The 18,127-nt window shown below is 40.3% G+C and overlaps 1 protein-coding gene across 1 annotated transcript; it reads left to right on the plus strand.

Moving 5' to 3' along the window:
• Window positions 1-2,941: 2,941 nt before the first annotated feature.
• On the plus strand, window positions 2,942-3,532 carry LOC128743808 (uncharacterized). The gene is made up of 2 exons (XM_053840480.1): window positions 2,942-2,956; window positions 3,041-3,532. The coding sequence occupies exons 1-2, from the start codon at window positions 2,942-2,944 to the stop codon at window positions 3,530-3,532; spliced, it is 507 nt and encodes a 168-aa protein (XP_053696455.1).
• The last annotated feature ends 14,595 nt before the right edge of the window (window positions 3,533-18,127 follow it).

Below are 18,127 nucleotides of genomic sequence, written 5' to 3' on the forward strand. Positions count from 1 at the left end.
TATGTTTTACCAGAATTCTCGCTTCGGGATTGGTTGGAAGATTCTTTTCGATGACTAAACCTATACCAATTTGATATCTGTGCTTGGGAAGTAAGCCAAAACAAGTCACAAAGTTTCCTCATTTCAACAAGATTTCTTAACACCGCGATTAAACCTAGACCATTTTGATGTCCTTGCTTGGCAAGTACGCCAGAAAGAGTGACAAAGCCCCCTTGTGCCAAAAGATTTCTTACGAACGCGATTAAACGTAATCCAATTTGATGTCTGTGTTAGGGAAGTGTGCCAGAAAAAATTACAGAAGTCCGTTGCCCCTACAGATCGTAAATTCTTTACTGCGAGACGATTAAACCTCGGCGAATTTGATATCTGTGTTGGAAAAATGTGCTACAACTGTAGTGTTCGGTTATAATACGACTCTGTATGAATACGTATGCTTGCCGTTTCATTAGAAGTGTAGTGAAAAGATGTGCTGTTCATAAAATAGGATTGAATTGGTGAAATCCCTTCGACGTGGGAAACCATGGGTAATAAAAACAATCTTTAATTTCAGTAAGGTAGCAGGAGCTGCAGGAAAGCAATAGTTTGTGTTCTTGATTTTGTTAAATTGTTTTCAAATGCACAATCTTTTGAGAATTAAACGTATGCAATGTTACTACTTTGATAAATGTTACATACAACGCATGTAGCATGTATATATGTTGCATATAGCACGTATATATGAAGAATCGAATGATTACAAGCATGAATACATGCTACTATCACTACAAAGAGACTTACGTAGTCCTGCGTCACCTATATATGCGGTCGTGTCTTGTACACAACCCCTCTGATTTTTTGCTGTACAATTGCTTATTAAGCATTTGATTCCTGAATATTGGCTATCTAACGGTTGTATAATCTATTGTTCAAAGAAAATGTTTGATGGCGTATGGATACAGAGCGAGTTAATGAACGATTCAGGTAAAAAATAGCCATATTTCGTACTACTATACAATAAAAAGTTGGAAAAACTGGCAGCCGAAAAATAATTAAAGTGAAAGTACATTCAAAACTGATTTTAAAACATGTTAAGTCATTTGTATCTTTTAGTATTTTCATCATTTAATTTCCATTTTCAAAAAATGTTACTCAGTCTTTTAGAGACATAGGTATATCAAAATATCACTGTGCACTAACAGCTGAAGAGCTAATTTATGTGAAGAGTAGTGATGATGTGATATCTCGTTCATGCTAACGCTAACATGTTGGCATCGAAAACATTGTATCGCTAACACAAGTGGTCGGTGTTAAGTCAGACCGAACCAAGTAACAAAATTCTGATTTCGAGAAAAACGTGTTTAAAGTTTGCTGCTCTGTATGGTTTATAGCTATCAATCGTTCGAAATCATCTTATAACTCTGGCTGTTTGCAACATTTAAATATGTTATCTGACTAGATCTAAAGTAAAATGTAGCTCAAAAATTCTTGGTCGTTTGCTGTCATTAACTCATTTTTTTAAATTTTGCTACTCGGTCCAAAAGCCAAGTCCAAAAGTCCAATTCCGTTATCGAAATTTGACCTTTTGTTTTTATACGCCAGACTTGCGACTCGGTCCGGTCTGATTTTTAGACCGACCAAGTGTTAGTGATAGATGGTATAGTCAAACTTGTGCATATGCGAACGCCTTACGAACACTAGAACACTATGACAGGTTAGTAAACCCTCTTGCCATCAGAAACCACTTTATCTATATCTGTATCTATATTCTTTAATAATCTAAGAATAAACTCACAACAGCTACCTGAAATTAAATTCAAAAGAAAACTTTCCAATTGAATTCTTGTATATTTATTCTTGACAGGTACGTATTTCGCCTACGACTTGCAGGCTTCCTCAGTTTCTGCTTTCGAACTGAGGAAGACACTGAGGAAGTCTGCAAGTCATAGGCGAAATACGTATCTGTCAAGAATAAATATACAAGAACTCAATTGGAAAGTTTTCTTTTGAATTTAATTTCATGTTACGTATTCTACTAAGACGCTCCAAAAACTTCAGTCACAACAGCTAACTTCTGCCTCTAGGGTAAAAATTCGTGATTATTCTTAATGTTTGTAAGCAAGGCCTAGATGTTACATTCCATGTTTCTTTTGTTATTATTAGACAGACTTTGCAGTGAGCTATTATATAGGTCAGAATAACTACGGGGCAATCCTATCGACTTTAACAGTTGTTTGTATTGAGGCAATAATTCAACGACCCAAGCTTCACCATCATCGAAGACATTCCTGTTGAAACGGGTCAGGTATCGCGAAGCGCCATTTAACATTTCTCCAGAGATTTTTCAATAGCCGCTGTTAAAAATAATTTCAGCACGTATCAAATTTTCGCAGTTGCTAATTAACGAAAACGAAAGCCGCAATGTGCTGGCGAGCACTAAACTACACCGGCAACAGCAACTGATGTCGCAGTGAGGCTATCTGTTGTCATGGGATTGAGGTTTCAAGATCTGTCTTCAAGCTGGAAGTGATAACTGTATACGAAATGAGTAATCATTCTAAATTGGAGTTCAATCAAAGCTAACAGATTTAACTGCTAGATAAGTATCAGGACAAAAATAGTCCGTTATTTATTTTTAGTTCTTCCTAGAATTCTTCACGAGAATTTCAAATTAACCAACAACGCAACGAGTGGACGCAAACCCTTATTGACTTCATCGGAGGCATGTAAACTGTTCGCTGCGACATGTTTTGAAGTTGCTGGTTCAAAAATAAGTCATGGTACAATGAACCATTTAGCACAAATTTCGCAATCCAATGTTAATTGATCCACTGAATCTACGCGATAACGATCAAAGCGCTTTTATATCAACTGTCTCAGTCGAAATCAATCAGTTGCCGAGGAATTCCCGAAGGGATAAGACATTCAACTATATTTTGACAATCCAATTTTTTAAGTTATCGAAATGTCGGAAATTGAGGTATATATATTTTATATTCAAAATGAACAGTGTGTTTACAGTCACAATCAGAACTCACTTGCGATTCTATTAAAATTAATCTAGATTTACAATGATTCTATTCAGTTCGTGTGTGACCTGTGCTCGCTGAGGTACTCCACCTTCGAGATACTGATGACCCACAACCGGATCAAGCATTACCATTCGATACGGTTTAGGTGCGGATTTTGCAATGAAGCTTTCATGAACGAAGACGACCTGCACTGTCACTTGATTCTAACGCACCGCGTTGATCCGTACAATCTAGACGACGGTCAAATGATAGAGCAACGGCGTGCTATTACCGATACGGTGCTCAGCGAGGATGAGAAACGAAGCATTATGATCCGTTGTGATTGTCCCAGTAATGACGAAGAAAACGATGACGCCGAAGATCAGATAGACCCCTTGGAAGAATACGAACAGCTAGAGTTGGACTATAATGAATTGTTCAAGCAGCGCAAACGGAGCGCACTGACGGCGGAAGAAATTTTGGAGTTAACCGATGTCTTCAAAAAATCATCCGATGCGCTATGTATATCCAAATTGCACTTTTAAGTCACGCGGCCGTTGATGCTGACCCGCGAAGAAGGTGCTAATTTCCGGGCTGGATCCGAAACGGTACCGCGCTCTTAGTAAGCTGGGTTTACCTTCAACATGGCGTTAATTGAATTATTGCAGATGACGTGTGCTGTTTGGGTGATGCGTTAATTTTATTCGTATATGTGCTTTCCTTTAGTTATTTTCATATTGAAAATAAGTGTGATGTGAAGATGCCAAGTATATAATAACAGTATTTTTGTTTTAGTAAGTTACTTATGATTAATACGTTGATGTAGCTTTTAAAAGTTCCAAAGGTTTTGGATCACTAAAAAGCGTTGGTTTACATTACTTTTTTACTTTTACTGCATATTACAAATTCTTAGAACCGATTCGAAAAAAAAATAAAATATTTATACAATTTTAAGGAATAAAACTGGAAACATATATGATTGATTTAGTAATTTAAAATTACCGAAAAGTAAAAAAATGTTTAACTGTAAATTTATTTTACTCAACCTGTTAGTCAAGAGTATCAACTGATAGATTGTCCATTCCAAATGTAGACTGCTTACACCTTCAGTAGTGTAGAATATAGAACCTGATACAGCTAGAGCAATAAATGGTGCTGTAGCAATCTCTCGACGTTATTTTTTATATAGTAAATGGACATCAAAAGAAATCGACAGCTTTAAACCGACCGACAATTGTGGTTGAATCATAGAAATAATGAAATGATTCTTTTTCACTCAGTTTAATGAAAAACAACGAAGTATAAAGTTAACAGAAAAATTCAGCTGTTCTTGTTTTATGGAGCATTACAAACTTGAGGTACTATTTTCATTATTTGTCAACCTCTTTAACATCTTTCAGCTAATCTTTGTAGTTCCCTCTATTTTAGCCTTGACTGTGACCTGATGGAAGATAAAACGGGTGACTATTAAAAGTTAAACATTCACAGTGCGACATAGTCCTCAAAGAGGTGTGTCCATTGATACTTTCTAACACTATTTTCGCTAAACATTATCGGTTCGTCAAAAAATTAATATTCTGTGTCTAATTCGATAGCTGAAACTGATAATCGAAAATAGCAGTTACGCTAATGCAACGTTGACACACTGACAGTTTATTAAAAGAGGGCCACTCTGATCTCAATCTTCAGTAGCACCTTCAGTGGCTCCTGACGGCCTGGGGGTTTAATAACCAGTCTTATCACAACAAACATTTTTGTTGAATACTAGCTTATCAAGCGCTTGTTTATTGGAAATTAGTTGTAAAATGGTTGAATAAACTGCTCTTCAAATAAACTATCATGACATACGTTTCGCCCCATTATCTGTTACCAAGCAACAGATATCCATTCAGAAACATTTTTTTCTGGAATGGATCATTGAAGACAAGGGGTTTCCAACAGCAGCGATTACTACGCACCTTCGAAAAAAGTTACTTTTGATTACTTTACTGATTACCTCTGATTACCAGTAATCAATCTCTTGTGATTACTATGAATTAATCATGATTACTAATGATTATTTAAGATTATCATTGATTACTCTACTGATTACCATTGATTACCTAATTAATTCGTAAATGATTACAAAAGTAATCTCTGATTACTACGCACTTACACGTCTCACTGGAAACCCCTAGATTGAAGATAGCTGGTTTTGAAGTTACGACTTTTTTTGACGCTAGTATATTAAGACGGTTTTAGAGTGACTATATACAGAGTGGCGACAATGTCAAAATTGGAATGATAATTATCTGTCAGTGTCATTCCAATCGAGCAGACAACCTATCCAACGCGTATGCAGGAAAGAGAAAGAAAAACCTAGGATAAACCGCATTGCATACATTTGGGATGACTTGGCGCCACTCTGTATATAGTCACTCTAGACGGTTTAATGTACACTAGCGCCAGAAACAACTAGTTGTCACTCCAAAACTAGCTACATTCATTGATCCATTCTTGGATAAAATTTCAAATTAAAATTGCCTTATATACTAGCGTCACCATCACTTCAGCTTTCCAACTTAATAATTTTTTTGATTTGCACATTGATGACCCTCGGCTCCCCTGGTGTTCGTATATATGGGCTATAAACGTAACACTAGCGTCAGAAGCTAGCTGTGGTAAGTTTATTGTTGAATTTTATGCGCCTTTGGCGACGTCATCACTATAGTTTCCCAACTATTCTTTGTGATAATAGTGTAATAAACACCCCATCGACATCTCTATATCGAGCTGCAGTGAACGTCAGCGACAGCATGTCCTGGGCTCAAAATTTGACAGCGGGCCCAAATCAGATTGCTGGCAGTTGAGTGAAACGCAGTGCTGGTTGCTTCACAGACAGGGACGACACCTAAATATAAATAAGGGGGGCTCTGTAGCCGCAAGGTTACCGAGTCTGCTTTGACAAGCGAATGGTCGTGGGTTCGAATCTTAGTAGAATCAGGCCTCGATGTCAAAGTGACTTTAGCATGGGTTTATTCTCAGGCCCCTCATCACCCTTCCTTCGTGCTGAGTTCTACATTATCCCGAAGACGCTTCTTATGGTTAGTATACTGGTACGAGGACCTATTGAGGTAATGGTTTTGAACCTCATGAGGACTCACCAGTTCTAACTATAACGAGGCGAAACAGGTTTGGTATAGTAGGACATGCATCGAAGCAAGGGTAAAACCGTCATACACATAGGCACGCATAAAAAATATAAGCTTACCGTATACTCAATAACGATAAAGCACAGAAATGCAGTGCAGAATACAGCATACACCCGGGCAACATTACAATAGATCAATAATGTTGTGGTCAAAGTGATAAGCCCATACAAAAAAAAATATTTATAAATGAACCATCTGTTTACTGTGATCTCGATTGCTTCATTTTTTTAGAATAAAAAGTGGCAAAGCCCCTTCGGCCTCCGTCCCATCAAGTCGAAGATCCTTTACGACTTTCAGACATATACTAATTTGATTTCCGTGCTTGGGAAGCACGCCAGAAAAAGTGACAAAGTCCTCTCCTTCTAACAAAATTTCTTAGAACCGCTATAAACCTAGACCAATTTGATTTCTGTGTTAGAGAAGTGTGCCAGAAAAAGTGACGAGTCTCCTCATCTCAACAAGATTTCTTAGGACCGCGATAAACCCAGTCCAGTTTGATGTCCTGAAAGTGAACAAATATAAAAAAGTATGAAGGTCTATACCTAGGGGCACGAACGGGGGGCTCACGTAGGACTGTGAATGCAGGGTCAGTTCGACAAAGCTAGACATTTTGCAAATGTTTGTCACGCAAATTTTTGATTCACTGTCGTATTGTGCATTCCAGGCCAATGTTGATTAGCAAGTTAGAGAGTGCATCCTCTGCTCCAACATCACGGAATCGGTTGGGGTCTCACCTGCTATTTTGTCGTATGATCCATCCAGCGTCACATGAGTCAGCGTAACTAGTTTCGTCAGAAAATCATGTTCTTGCCACAGCTCATTTCGTTTAACTAAATCGTACGACGCCCTAAAGTCCACAAACAGACAATGAGCCTACAAGTGGTACACCCAGGACTTGTCAAGTAGCTAACGAAGGGTAAACATCTGATCCGTCTTAGAGCGACTTCCACCGAGTTTGACTGATGACACGCTTACCACTTTCGAATGAATTGCATAATGAAGAGACTCAGGGAATGCTTCAGTTGATTCCTAAAATTTGGTAAACATTTAGAAATTTGGCAAGTTTGTCTGGCGTCTCAATTTTTTGGCAACGGTCGTTTTTTTGCGGAGGGAGCGGTGGAAGAGAGTAATGAAACAAAGGTATTGATAGTATCTCCAGGGCGAGACAACAAGTGAAGTGGAAAGAGCATAAAATTGAGTAAGGAAGGGTCATTGTAGCAACGCTTACTAAGTTTGTATAACGTTCCTCTTTACCCAAGCTGGGGAATCCATGGATTAAAGGACGAAATATGGGTTCGTCACCTTACTATATTTTTTTTGCGAAATTCAAAACAAACCCCAATCGCGCTAATAAACATTTGCCTTTTAGCAAATTTTTATGGTCCGCAACCACAGTCGAAGGGTTTTTTTCAACATGAAAAACGGCCTGTCTCTACATAAGTGGCTGTCACACATCATAAAATCGCAACGAGCGCTATCTTTTGTGTGTTGAAACTTCAAGCAGTTTATGTTCGTTTAAAGTACATTTTAATGAAGAAAAATCTCGTCTCGTTTATCTCCGATAAGCCCGGTTGCGTTCTCACGCAGTCCCCCGGGCGCGAGGTGCGAGTCCTATTTGTAAGTCCTGAACGAGGACGACGACGCACGACCCAAGCCATCATATCGATCAGCAATTTATCAACGTTTATTTTGTGTCGGTCACACATAAATATCACTATCACTTCTTGCTTACAACGTGAGCCAGCAGCATGCTGGCTGTGGCATATAGTCAATCGACAACAGGGTCGTTGCGGTGAAAAATAAGAGCATAACGCCATGTTGGGACAGGATTGCCGCAGGTCAATGAATCAGTTACGAAAAAAGGCTACATGATAGGTGATCATTACACCACCGGGCTGGCTGGGAGAACGGGTCAAAAAGGCACTTTGTGCGGCAACGAAAAAAAAAGACATAAAGGTGCTTTACGAAACAGTCAGTTATCAGCAAAGGGGTAAATCACGACGGGTGTGAATCCTATCAAGATCAATCTGTAGCAAGCAAAAATTGATTATCGGAGAGATTTAAAAAAGCAAAGATAACAACTTTGTGGTTTTTCAATCCTAGAAATTAATTTCTTAAATGCAAAAAAAAGCGAATTAACAAGCTCCATCCCTGCCGCTAAACGTCCTTGCACAACTAATAATTTTCTCTTAAAGTACATCATTGCATTGTTCGCAAGCGCAGGCCAACCACGTTGGCGGCCGTGAGAGCAAAGGTGAAGCAAAAAGAAATTAAGAAATATAAAAATCCTGTTCAAAATAAGCCATAAATCTTCTCCCTTATGTTTATGCGGGGCAGCATCCGAATCGGTCAGTAACGCAAATATGCCTTTCAGAGACGAGCAGGTTGAGCCGCGTTTGATCGCCACACGACAGGCTCCAGCCTTTTTCCAGTACGCGCAAAAAATCGAACCATTATGGTAGTAAATAAATTTAAAAGAAGTCATAAATGAATATTAATCGTCGATTATTACTATGTTTCTCGGTAGCATAAATTACTCCTGACTGGCGCACACGGACAGGCGCTGTTGAACTCGTAACAGATGCACTCCTGGTCTTCCCCGAATGACCTGCGAGTTATGTGTATATTTAAAAAGCGTTTAAATTTATTTTCATTTCTGTTATGACAAGGTGGATACTTCAACATCGTAACATCCAAGTCAGAAATAAAAGTAAAAAAAAGTTTTCAACCGGCGAATTATTTGCTGAAGAGTACAGGCGATAAAGCATTTTCCAGGGAGAAAATTTGCTACTCTACCATAACGGAACAGTTATGAACGAATAAAAAAATTGACAACCCGTTCCGGACGAAACCGGCCCCAGCAAAAGAGCCGCCAAAGAGCAGAAAACATTAAGACACACAGTAAATCGTGTCTGAATGTTAAACAATTTTACCGTGTAATGGACAAATTAAATGACACCAGCAATCAGAAATGCGACAGCCAATTGAGAGCTAGGGCCGACTGAAAATGGTTTACGATTTTTTGTTGTGACACGACAGACGAGAAGAGGCAAGAAGTCATGTGGGACGTTCGGGCTTATCGTTAACGAGCGCAATGATAGTACCTACCTACCTACCAACCAAGAAAAGCATGACAAATTTTCACGTCATAAAAAAAAACGCTTCGTACTAGAGGTTGTGCATGGCGCTGTACTATCTGCACGCCAGCAAATTAACATAATTTGAAAGAAACAGAGAATCAGTTGATTTATTTAGCATAATGATGTTAAAAGCTGTCGCGCTTTACCGGTTGCTTTTGGTTGTGCGATTGCTTTATGGTTTTTCATGGAGTCGGCTTAGCAATACTGACATTTGTAAATGATCTATTTGGTTACAGGTTTCAAACAGTGAAAGAATGAATGTTTTGAATGTAAGTTGATTAAAACATGAATATTTTATTATGAATTGAAAGTAAAATTAATTAAATGTTGTGCATTATTCATACCAACGAACGATACAAATAATGTTGTAATGTTCAGATTCGCATTTAGAGCGTCATCAAAGCGTGATCTCCTCTATCCTATCTTACGTACACAACATTCAAAGCCTCATTCGTTTCCATTCCACAGGCTTAAAACGTGGGAATAATTGCTCACCAAATTCTCAAGTGGTCCATTCTTTCTCGTGCTGTGTGGCATGTAGTGCCGTCTCGTTGAAATCACATGTCGACTGGATCGAACGTGAGGCAAAAAATGTTCGTCCCCATAAAAAAAAACGCGAAAAGTGTGCCTGTCGGGCCATATCACTAAATTCACACGAGGCCCGAGATCAATTTTAATTGAAGCACCTCTTAAACGATGGAATGACGAAAAACAACGTCCGAATATTTGATCAATATCTGGCTTGTTGAGCGCCACGACCACCGCACCGGCGGCGGCGGTGGCGACACGCCGCATCCACATCTGGCGAACGAACCAGTCATGGATGAGTCCAATACAATGCGAATACATCGCCTGCCTGGTAGTAAATACATAAGTCCATCAGTAAGTACAATGAATGACGAAACACCGGCATGCAGCAAGTGCACGGGCTGGATTCGCGCGCGTTCTGATGCAAAGAGGTCGGAAAAACGACTGAACGGAACCGTGTAATCGATTAAATTTTATTACTCGACCGTCTGACGATGTAATCGAGTCGAGATGCGTCCGATCGAACGAATAACCATTTTACCGGCCATTCAATAAGCCATTGCTTCTCTGTAATTAGGTTTAATGGTTTGTTTGATTTGCAGTGCTATCGGGGCGGTGGCAGGCTGCCAGCAGCCAGCAGTTTGTCCAGTATGATTTTGTCTGCCGCTATCTGATTGTAGTGTATTGCGTTTATTATTTATCGTGGAGATTTCACAACAGCGCGTAAAAACAGATGCTCTAAGTGCTAAGTTTTGTTCGACTGTTAGATTATTGTTCTAACAATCTGTCCACGACAGAACAAACAGCTTATAAATTTATTGCTTAAATGTACGATGCTCCACCATGATAAAAGTCGTAAGGATTCAGTCTCTTTCCATATGGAACACAAAACCACTAAACCAACATCAACACCGGGCAGTTTAGTGCCAGACGCAAAAACCACTGGCAGATCGGCAATATGTTTTGCTCCCTGTAGTCTGGTTGTTGTGAAATACGTTTTACTTATGACTATCAACCTGGCATTCTATATGTACTTCGGATAAATCAACAACAATTCGTACCTTTTGTTTTAAATTAATCTGTTTGTTTTCTAATTTAGGGAAGATAATGTGCCTAGCGGTAATTCTAGACCAAATAAATTCGTTCTCCATGATTAGCAACAGAACAAAAACCGGTCACAAACGGTACACCGACTGCGCCGGTATCCCATCAGGAGTCGGTTTTCCCAGATGAACATAATAGATTTATCGTACAATTTCCTGCTACTCGCGTTTCAGCATTCGCAATGTTGTGGAAGATAATAGATAGGTACGTGAACTGAATCATTGATTCGGACCGACGAGCTTTATGATGCTACGTGCATGAGTTCATTCTGTTGGCACCAGGCAGCGCGCAGAAAAAGGATAATAATATTATTGTTGACTTTCTACCTTGCCCCGCGGATACGGATCAGTTTAATCTTGTCATAAAATTAATGTAGGACCGTATGTTTACCATATCTGATTTATTTGAGGGATAATTTGTCTTCGCTTTTGTAACCGCAGAATCGCATATGATTCAAAAAAAAATGAACGACGATATGAAAAATGTATTTGATGCGGTTTGCTTGACATTTTGACATCAAAACACAACATCAGAAACATAGAGTTTTCATCATTCAAACACAAACAATAATAAATTGAGTATTTTAATTCAGTTTTCGAATCAAATGGTTGACTTGAATATTTTCAAAAGTATGACAAAATTATTTAAAAAGCCCTGTCGCGGTTTCTTAGAGCACCACGGCGATTTTTGTTTGTTAGAAGTCTACGTGAGCCTTATAAAGGCTACTTCTTACTGGCCCTTTTAGAACCTTTTACACGCTCATAGTCTTTCGACAAAACGTCATTGTGGAACACCTTGCATGAGAACGCCTCGTACTGAGCCTTGTACTCGTTTAAAGGAGGAATATAGTCGCCAGCTGCGCTCACCGCCCGGTAAGAATTATCGGACGGACGTCGTCCGACACAAGCGTAACTCTTGCTTGCGTCTGTCCGACGTCGCACCACAAATTCTTACCGGGCGCACACACATTTGAGCCCGCTCCCTGTTCCTGATGCCGGAGGGGTTGTTGAAGAGAACTGTTTTCGTCGCACTGTCGTCCAGCATCCTTACGACATGTCTAACCCAGCCTTAGAATACCAACTTTCGCCAGCTGTACAATAGGAATCTCTATAAGCAGTGCATGAAGCTCTCGATTCATACGCCTCCACCACTCTCCGCTTTTAGTTTGTACTCCACCAAATATCGTCCGCAACATCTAGCGCTTCATGCGCAACATAACGGCATTTTTTTCATGTTGGGTATTTTTATCACTGCGACCATTTGTTTGATATATTCCCCGTTTTATCAAAGCTATGTTGTCAAGATGACGCACCACAATCAGAAGTGATCGTCATTGTTTGACTAATAGCATTAGTCCAGCCCGGTGATGCACTTTGGATGAAGTGCACTACTGCGCTAGGGGTTGTTCTCCAAATATCAGAGGGTTCTAATAGCCCTCTTTCGAAGAACCTTAATCTTTTATTGAAAATTGCCGGACATCGGCATAATAGGTGTTCCGAGTCTTCTTTTTCTATGCCACAGAAGCGACATATATCATATTGAAGTTTTCTCATTAGCTTCAGATTGTATCGGTCCGGTCCCGAATACACGAACTCAACTACCACTTTTAGTTCTTCGCAGTGAACGGTTATCGTGCGTGGAAGGCACGCGTTTGTTTCATTTGAGCCCATTTCTTTCATGTATTTGGTCTTCGACGCATTTATTTTTAGCCCAATTTTCCAAGACTCCGCTCTCAGTTTAGCGTGGATTGCGTCAGTCATCGCAAAGTTCCTGGATATGATATCCTCTGAAATGCGAAACCCTTGCTGAAGTCCGCCCAACAAGCATATTTGTTTAAGAGTAGCTTATTAAACCATTGTATAACTAAAACCCGTGAAACAAGTGTTTGATGAGCTGTTATGCAACAAAAATGTTCCTTGGGCGACGTCAATCCTGGCCTTTTCCAGCATCTCCGATGAGGAAATCTTCCGACTTGTTTTCCTTTTGTACTTCCTGATTGAAAACATGAATATTGTTAGGAGTAGCGTGCCCAAAAGGCTGATAAACGACTGAATAATGCATACCGTCGGTGCCTTGCGCACCATAAGGCAACAGTAGTTCACAGCCTCTTGTTCAGCAACTTCAATCCCTACCTCCTCATAGCACCAGCCGGGATACGAGCAACCTTGTTTATTATTTATTTGTTAAATTCAACTAACATAGTTGTCTTACTGAATATTAGTCATACTAATAAAAATCTAGTATTAGCTAAATTATGTGCGAACTTATGTGACGGTTCGTCGAACTCAAAGAAGATTTTAACTGTAGAGAAAGTTCGAATATAGGCAGTTATTGGTTAGTTGCATTTGACTGTGTTGACTACAGCATATTACTGGATAAGCTGAACAAACTTGGTGCCGGCTCTAGTCTAGTACGATGGTTTCGATCCTATCTATTAGATCGAATGCTCTACGTTAAGTTGGGTAAAGTGCAATCCGAGTATTTCGCCAACCTCTCCTGCATTCCACAGGGCAGCAATTTAGGATCGCTGCTCTTTATGCTGTTTATCAATGACATATCCTTCCCGCTTTCCTTTTCACACAAAAAAAAATTCATTATTTATCCCCCAACGGTCCCTCCATCAATTGTAGAACCACCGTTTCAAAAAAATTATAAATATTAATGCCTGACCGCATTTCAAGGTCAAAGACTAAAATACGAGTTTGGTCTAATAATCTATTAACCATCAGTATCGAGAAGTGTTGTGCGATTTCATTCCATCGCAAGTCCAGCCCGGTTACATTCAACTATACTATCCCACAATGTGATTTTTATTGCACTCTTATGGTGGTTTTCATGTCCAATTTTGAACTTAAATGGCTACTTTATGTGTTTTATGTTATACATAGTATCTTTTATCATTAAGACCACAAGATGTCCGATGATTTTTATACCAACAAATAAAAGTTGTTCGATGGAAACTCGGCTGCAGTAGTCCGGTTGATCGGAGGAAGCGTCGCTACGCTCGAAAACTCAACACCGACAAATTGTCGGTGAATTGATCTCGCCATTTAGGATTCTTGCTACACATACAGCTTGCTGAACCTTACTTCGCCGCTCGAGTGTTTGAAGACCCAGGAGACGACAACGATCGGGATGGACTCTTGATATTACATGCTCAATTAATTGGTAGTTGAAGAAGATCGAACTAGTGATGCAATGGAAAGTCATAACTTGGCACTTCGGGATGCTGATGACCATTCAGTTTTTCCTGCACCAGTCAGCGAACAAATTCAAAAGCCTCTGAAGTCGCATGCAATCATCTATAGAACGAACTAGTGAATATAATTTGAAGTTATCTGCGTACAATAGCTTCAGCATTTGTGGCTCGAGCAGCACGTTACATTAGCTTTCATCCAACTTCAAGCAGCGAGGCGATATTCTTGAAAAACAACACAAACAGTTGAGGTCCCATGTTGCTGCCTAGAGGCACACCCGAAAAGTTAGTAAACCGGGAAGAGAAACAGGAGTCAAGCTGCACACGCAGAACTCTGCCGCATAAATAGGAAGTGAGCCATTCCGTGAAATTCCAAGATGTGCCAAGTCGTGAGATTTTTTGTAGTAGTATTTTATGGTCAATACGATCGAACGCTGCTTTCAGATCTGTATAGATTACGTTGGTTTGCGCTTTTTGTTCCATGAAAGTAATACAGGTAGACGTAAATCTGTAAAGTTCGTGTTTACGGATTGACCAGACACAAAGCCTTGTTGAACGATGGAAATATAGCATTTTATTCTAGCAAGGATAAAATTACTCACTACTATTTCAAATAATTTCGATGCAGCAGCAGCATTAGTTATGCCCCGATAATTGCGAACATTCCAGCGGTCGCCACTTTAAAAAACAGGAAACATGAGTGACTGCTTCCAGATCGTTGGAAACTTTTCATCCTCGAATGGCACAGTGGTTTCACTAACGCCATTGCATAACGGGCGAAGACTACCGCTGGGATACCGTCCAGTCTAGGAAAACACGAACACGATCGGGTCACTTCTACTATATTCTATGGCGGTTCAAACGGTGCCATCTATAGCTGTCAGTAAGTGCCTATTAACGAAAAAAGTTACATGTGAAAATGATAAAGTTTTTACTTGAAATCAGTTTATAAAGCTAATAAAGCAACATACGATATTTATATCTTCTAGAAAGTTATGTTTTTCGATGATATCAAAAGTTTTGTAGAACATGTCAAACCAGTTAGATAAGGTTTTGTGTGCATAAAGGTTAATAAACTGATTTTAAGGGGTCACAAATGAAAGCCAATTATATCTCGCAATCCATACGATGTAGATGCCTAATATCTTCAGCAAAGCTTGATAAAATTTGTAGTTCTACAATTTTGCTGAACATGCGAACTTTGCTATCTAGTTCTTATTAAAAGTTAATTGTTTCAAGTGTGATATCCCCTTAATATCGAATTGTAAGAAGAAGTAAGAAGACGCAAAAGGGTATTTTAAGTAACTTATTGTAAATTATTGATATACATGTCATACATACATACATACCGAAGGCAATCTGCACTCGCTTCGGTCTAGGTAACCTGCCGGTTACCTACGTCTACCCGTAAAAGACCAGCGATTGGTCCTCTGATCTTCCGTATAATACCCGTCAAGGAGGACATCTACCTTCAGGCTTCAGCCCTAATTACTAAGGAGGATTCCATTCTCGGTCTGGCAGAAGCCGGTCTCGTCCGTCGCCAACCGATCCCAGTCAGCGAAGGAAGCGCCTGAAAGGAGAACTTACCTGGAACGCCTTTTTCTGGTCGCCCATTCGTCGCCGTCATTTCACCGTAGACGCCATATTGTCAATCGGCAGGGAAGACGCCGATAGCTGCAGCGGAGATCAGCGAGCGCTCGCCGGTCATACTCAGCCACCAACGTCAACATGCAGAAGAAAGCAATGAGTAGTGAAGTACCGTGAACCACCCCATCAACACACTACACATTACAATAAATACGCTTTGCTAGAAAGAAGTTGACGTTTCAGTGTAGAATTTTGTATCGCGAAATCCCTCCAGTTTGCCCAGTAGCGCGCCGACCTAGCGACGAAGTCCGGGTCTCGTGCTGCTGAAGTTTGTCGGGGTAGCAACTCACTTGGGAGTTGTTACATCGTAGCGCTGCAAGAGGTGTGCTGGAAGAACTCAACAGTGCGTACAGCTTCCATAGTGATGGGCGAGATACAGAAACAGGTGATTGGATGGTGGCCAAACAATCCTCGAATGTGCAGGTTGAGAACAAGGGGCCGGTTCTTCAACATAAGTAGCTCAGAACTTGCACAGCTCAGAAGTACCGACGACGGCAACGATGAACTCTACGCGCAGTTGGAGAGTGAATACGATCGCTGTTCAAAACATGATATCAAGATCGTCATCGGGGATTTTAACGCTCAAGTTGGCCAAAATGAGAAACGCAAACCGGTGATTGGAGGGTTCTGCGCACACCAGCTGACCAATGAAATGGGTCTAAAGGCCCCCATACACGTACACACATGTTGGCCGAAAATGTTGGTGAATTCATGCTCGTCCAACACGCTCGCCGGTGTGTGAGTGCCACGAACCAAGCTGACAGAAGAAAATGTTCGGCTCGCCGCTCGACCGGAATGAACCTCCAACATTTTGTTCATTTCCAACCCAACATATGCGTACGTGTATGGGGGCCTTAAGACTTATCGACTTTGTCGCCTTCCAGAACATGGTCGAAAGTGTGTGTGTGTGTGTGTGTGTGTAATACAATCCATCGCCCGCTGACCGGCAGCGCTTTTATGTAAAAAAATTACTTGCATCTTTTAGTTAGAAAGTTTGTCTTCCTAAATGCAAATAATTTTAGTCCTGGCGATAGAAGGTGATAGCTCTATTGTTCATCCAACGACCCATTTCTAGAATGCCTGGATATACACGCACATTCCGAAGCCGCCTTCATAAACAATAAGCCCCGCATGGATACTTTTACATATCCACACTTCCAGAATAATTTTCATTATTCTGGCGCGTTTTTAATTTGACAAAATCATAGTTATAATTTGAAACAAGCAGCATGCGAAGCTGATTTGAAATAGTTCTCTTCCATACATATACCGTTCAAGTTCTATTTTGGAGATATTGCATTAAACACGAAATTTCATTCATTCAAATTATCCGCTTTTATAATTTTAATCAAAATACAGCCGAAGAGAACATTTCAGTTGCTCAGCTACACATTTCAAAACTCTGCTTAACTATTTTAATTTTCATGCATAACAGCATCATCTGTACCGTAGCGCCACCTACATGTCAAACGAAACCCATATTCGTCAATAAACATCGAAAACAATTGGCATCTCGAATTATTTTTTATGGGGTTTCTATGACATGTCATCGGAAACTACTTAAAGTTTGAAAATGTACTTAACCGTGCTTATCCTTTGTAAATCAGCGGGATTAGGAAGCCAACAGCACTAAACAACACACGCGCGCAAACTGCAGAAATAAATACTGAGTTTTAACACTGAAAATTTCGAAAGCAACGGAGCGATAAAATAAAAACAACAATTCTGAACCGGGCTGCCAGAACTCCCTTCCAGAACATGGTCGAAAGTAGTACCTTTTTCCAGCACAGACTCCTAATAGGTTCACCTGGAGGTGGATTAGACAGAATCACAAATCGACCACGTTTTAATCGCTTCTCGGCAATTCTCAGACACTATCGACGTCACATCCTATCGAAGCGCTAACGTTGACTCGAACCACTACCTAATGATAGTTAAGATTTGGTGATTCAGTACCGAACCGATGCCAGCCTCGGTTAGATTCTGTGCGGCTGAAGCAGCTAGACGTCGCCGCAGACTACGCATTCACTCGAAGCTGCGTTGCCGGAAGAGGACGAGCTAGACGAAGTCTCTCTCGAGAACTGTTGGAACACCATCAAAACAGCCTTCAGCAATGTGGCGGAGAGCTCCATCGGGCATGTGGCACGGAATTAGCGGAACGATTGGTTTGGCGATGATTGTAGAAGGGTGATGGATAGGGTTGCCAAGAGGCCGGTTTTTGGCCGGCCCGACCGGTTTTTCACTTGCAAAGCTGGTGGCCGGTCAATCCAGCAAAAAGACCGGTTTTCCGACGTATGAAACCGGATTTGTACATTTTGCCTGGTTTGTTAAATT

The sequence above is a fragment of the Sabethes cyaneus genome, chromosome 3, assembly GCF_943734655.1.
Source record: "Sabethes cyaneus chromosome 3, idSabCyanKW18_F2, whole genome shotgun sequence".
Classification (NCBI taxonomy): Eukaryota; Metazoa; Arthropoda; class Insecta; order Diptera; family Culicidae; genus Sabethes; species Sabethes cyaneus.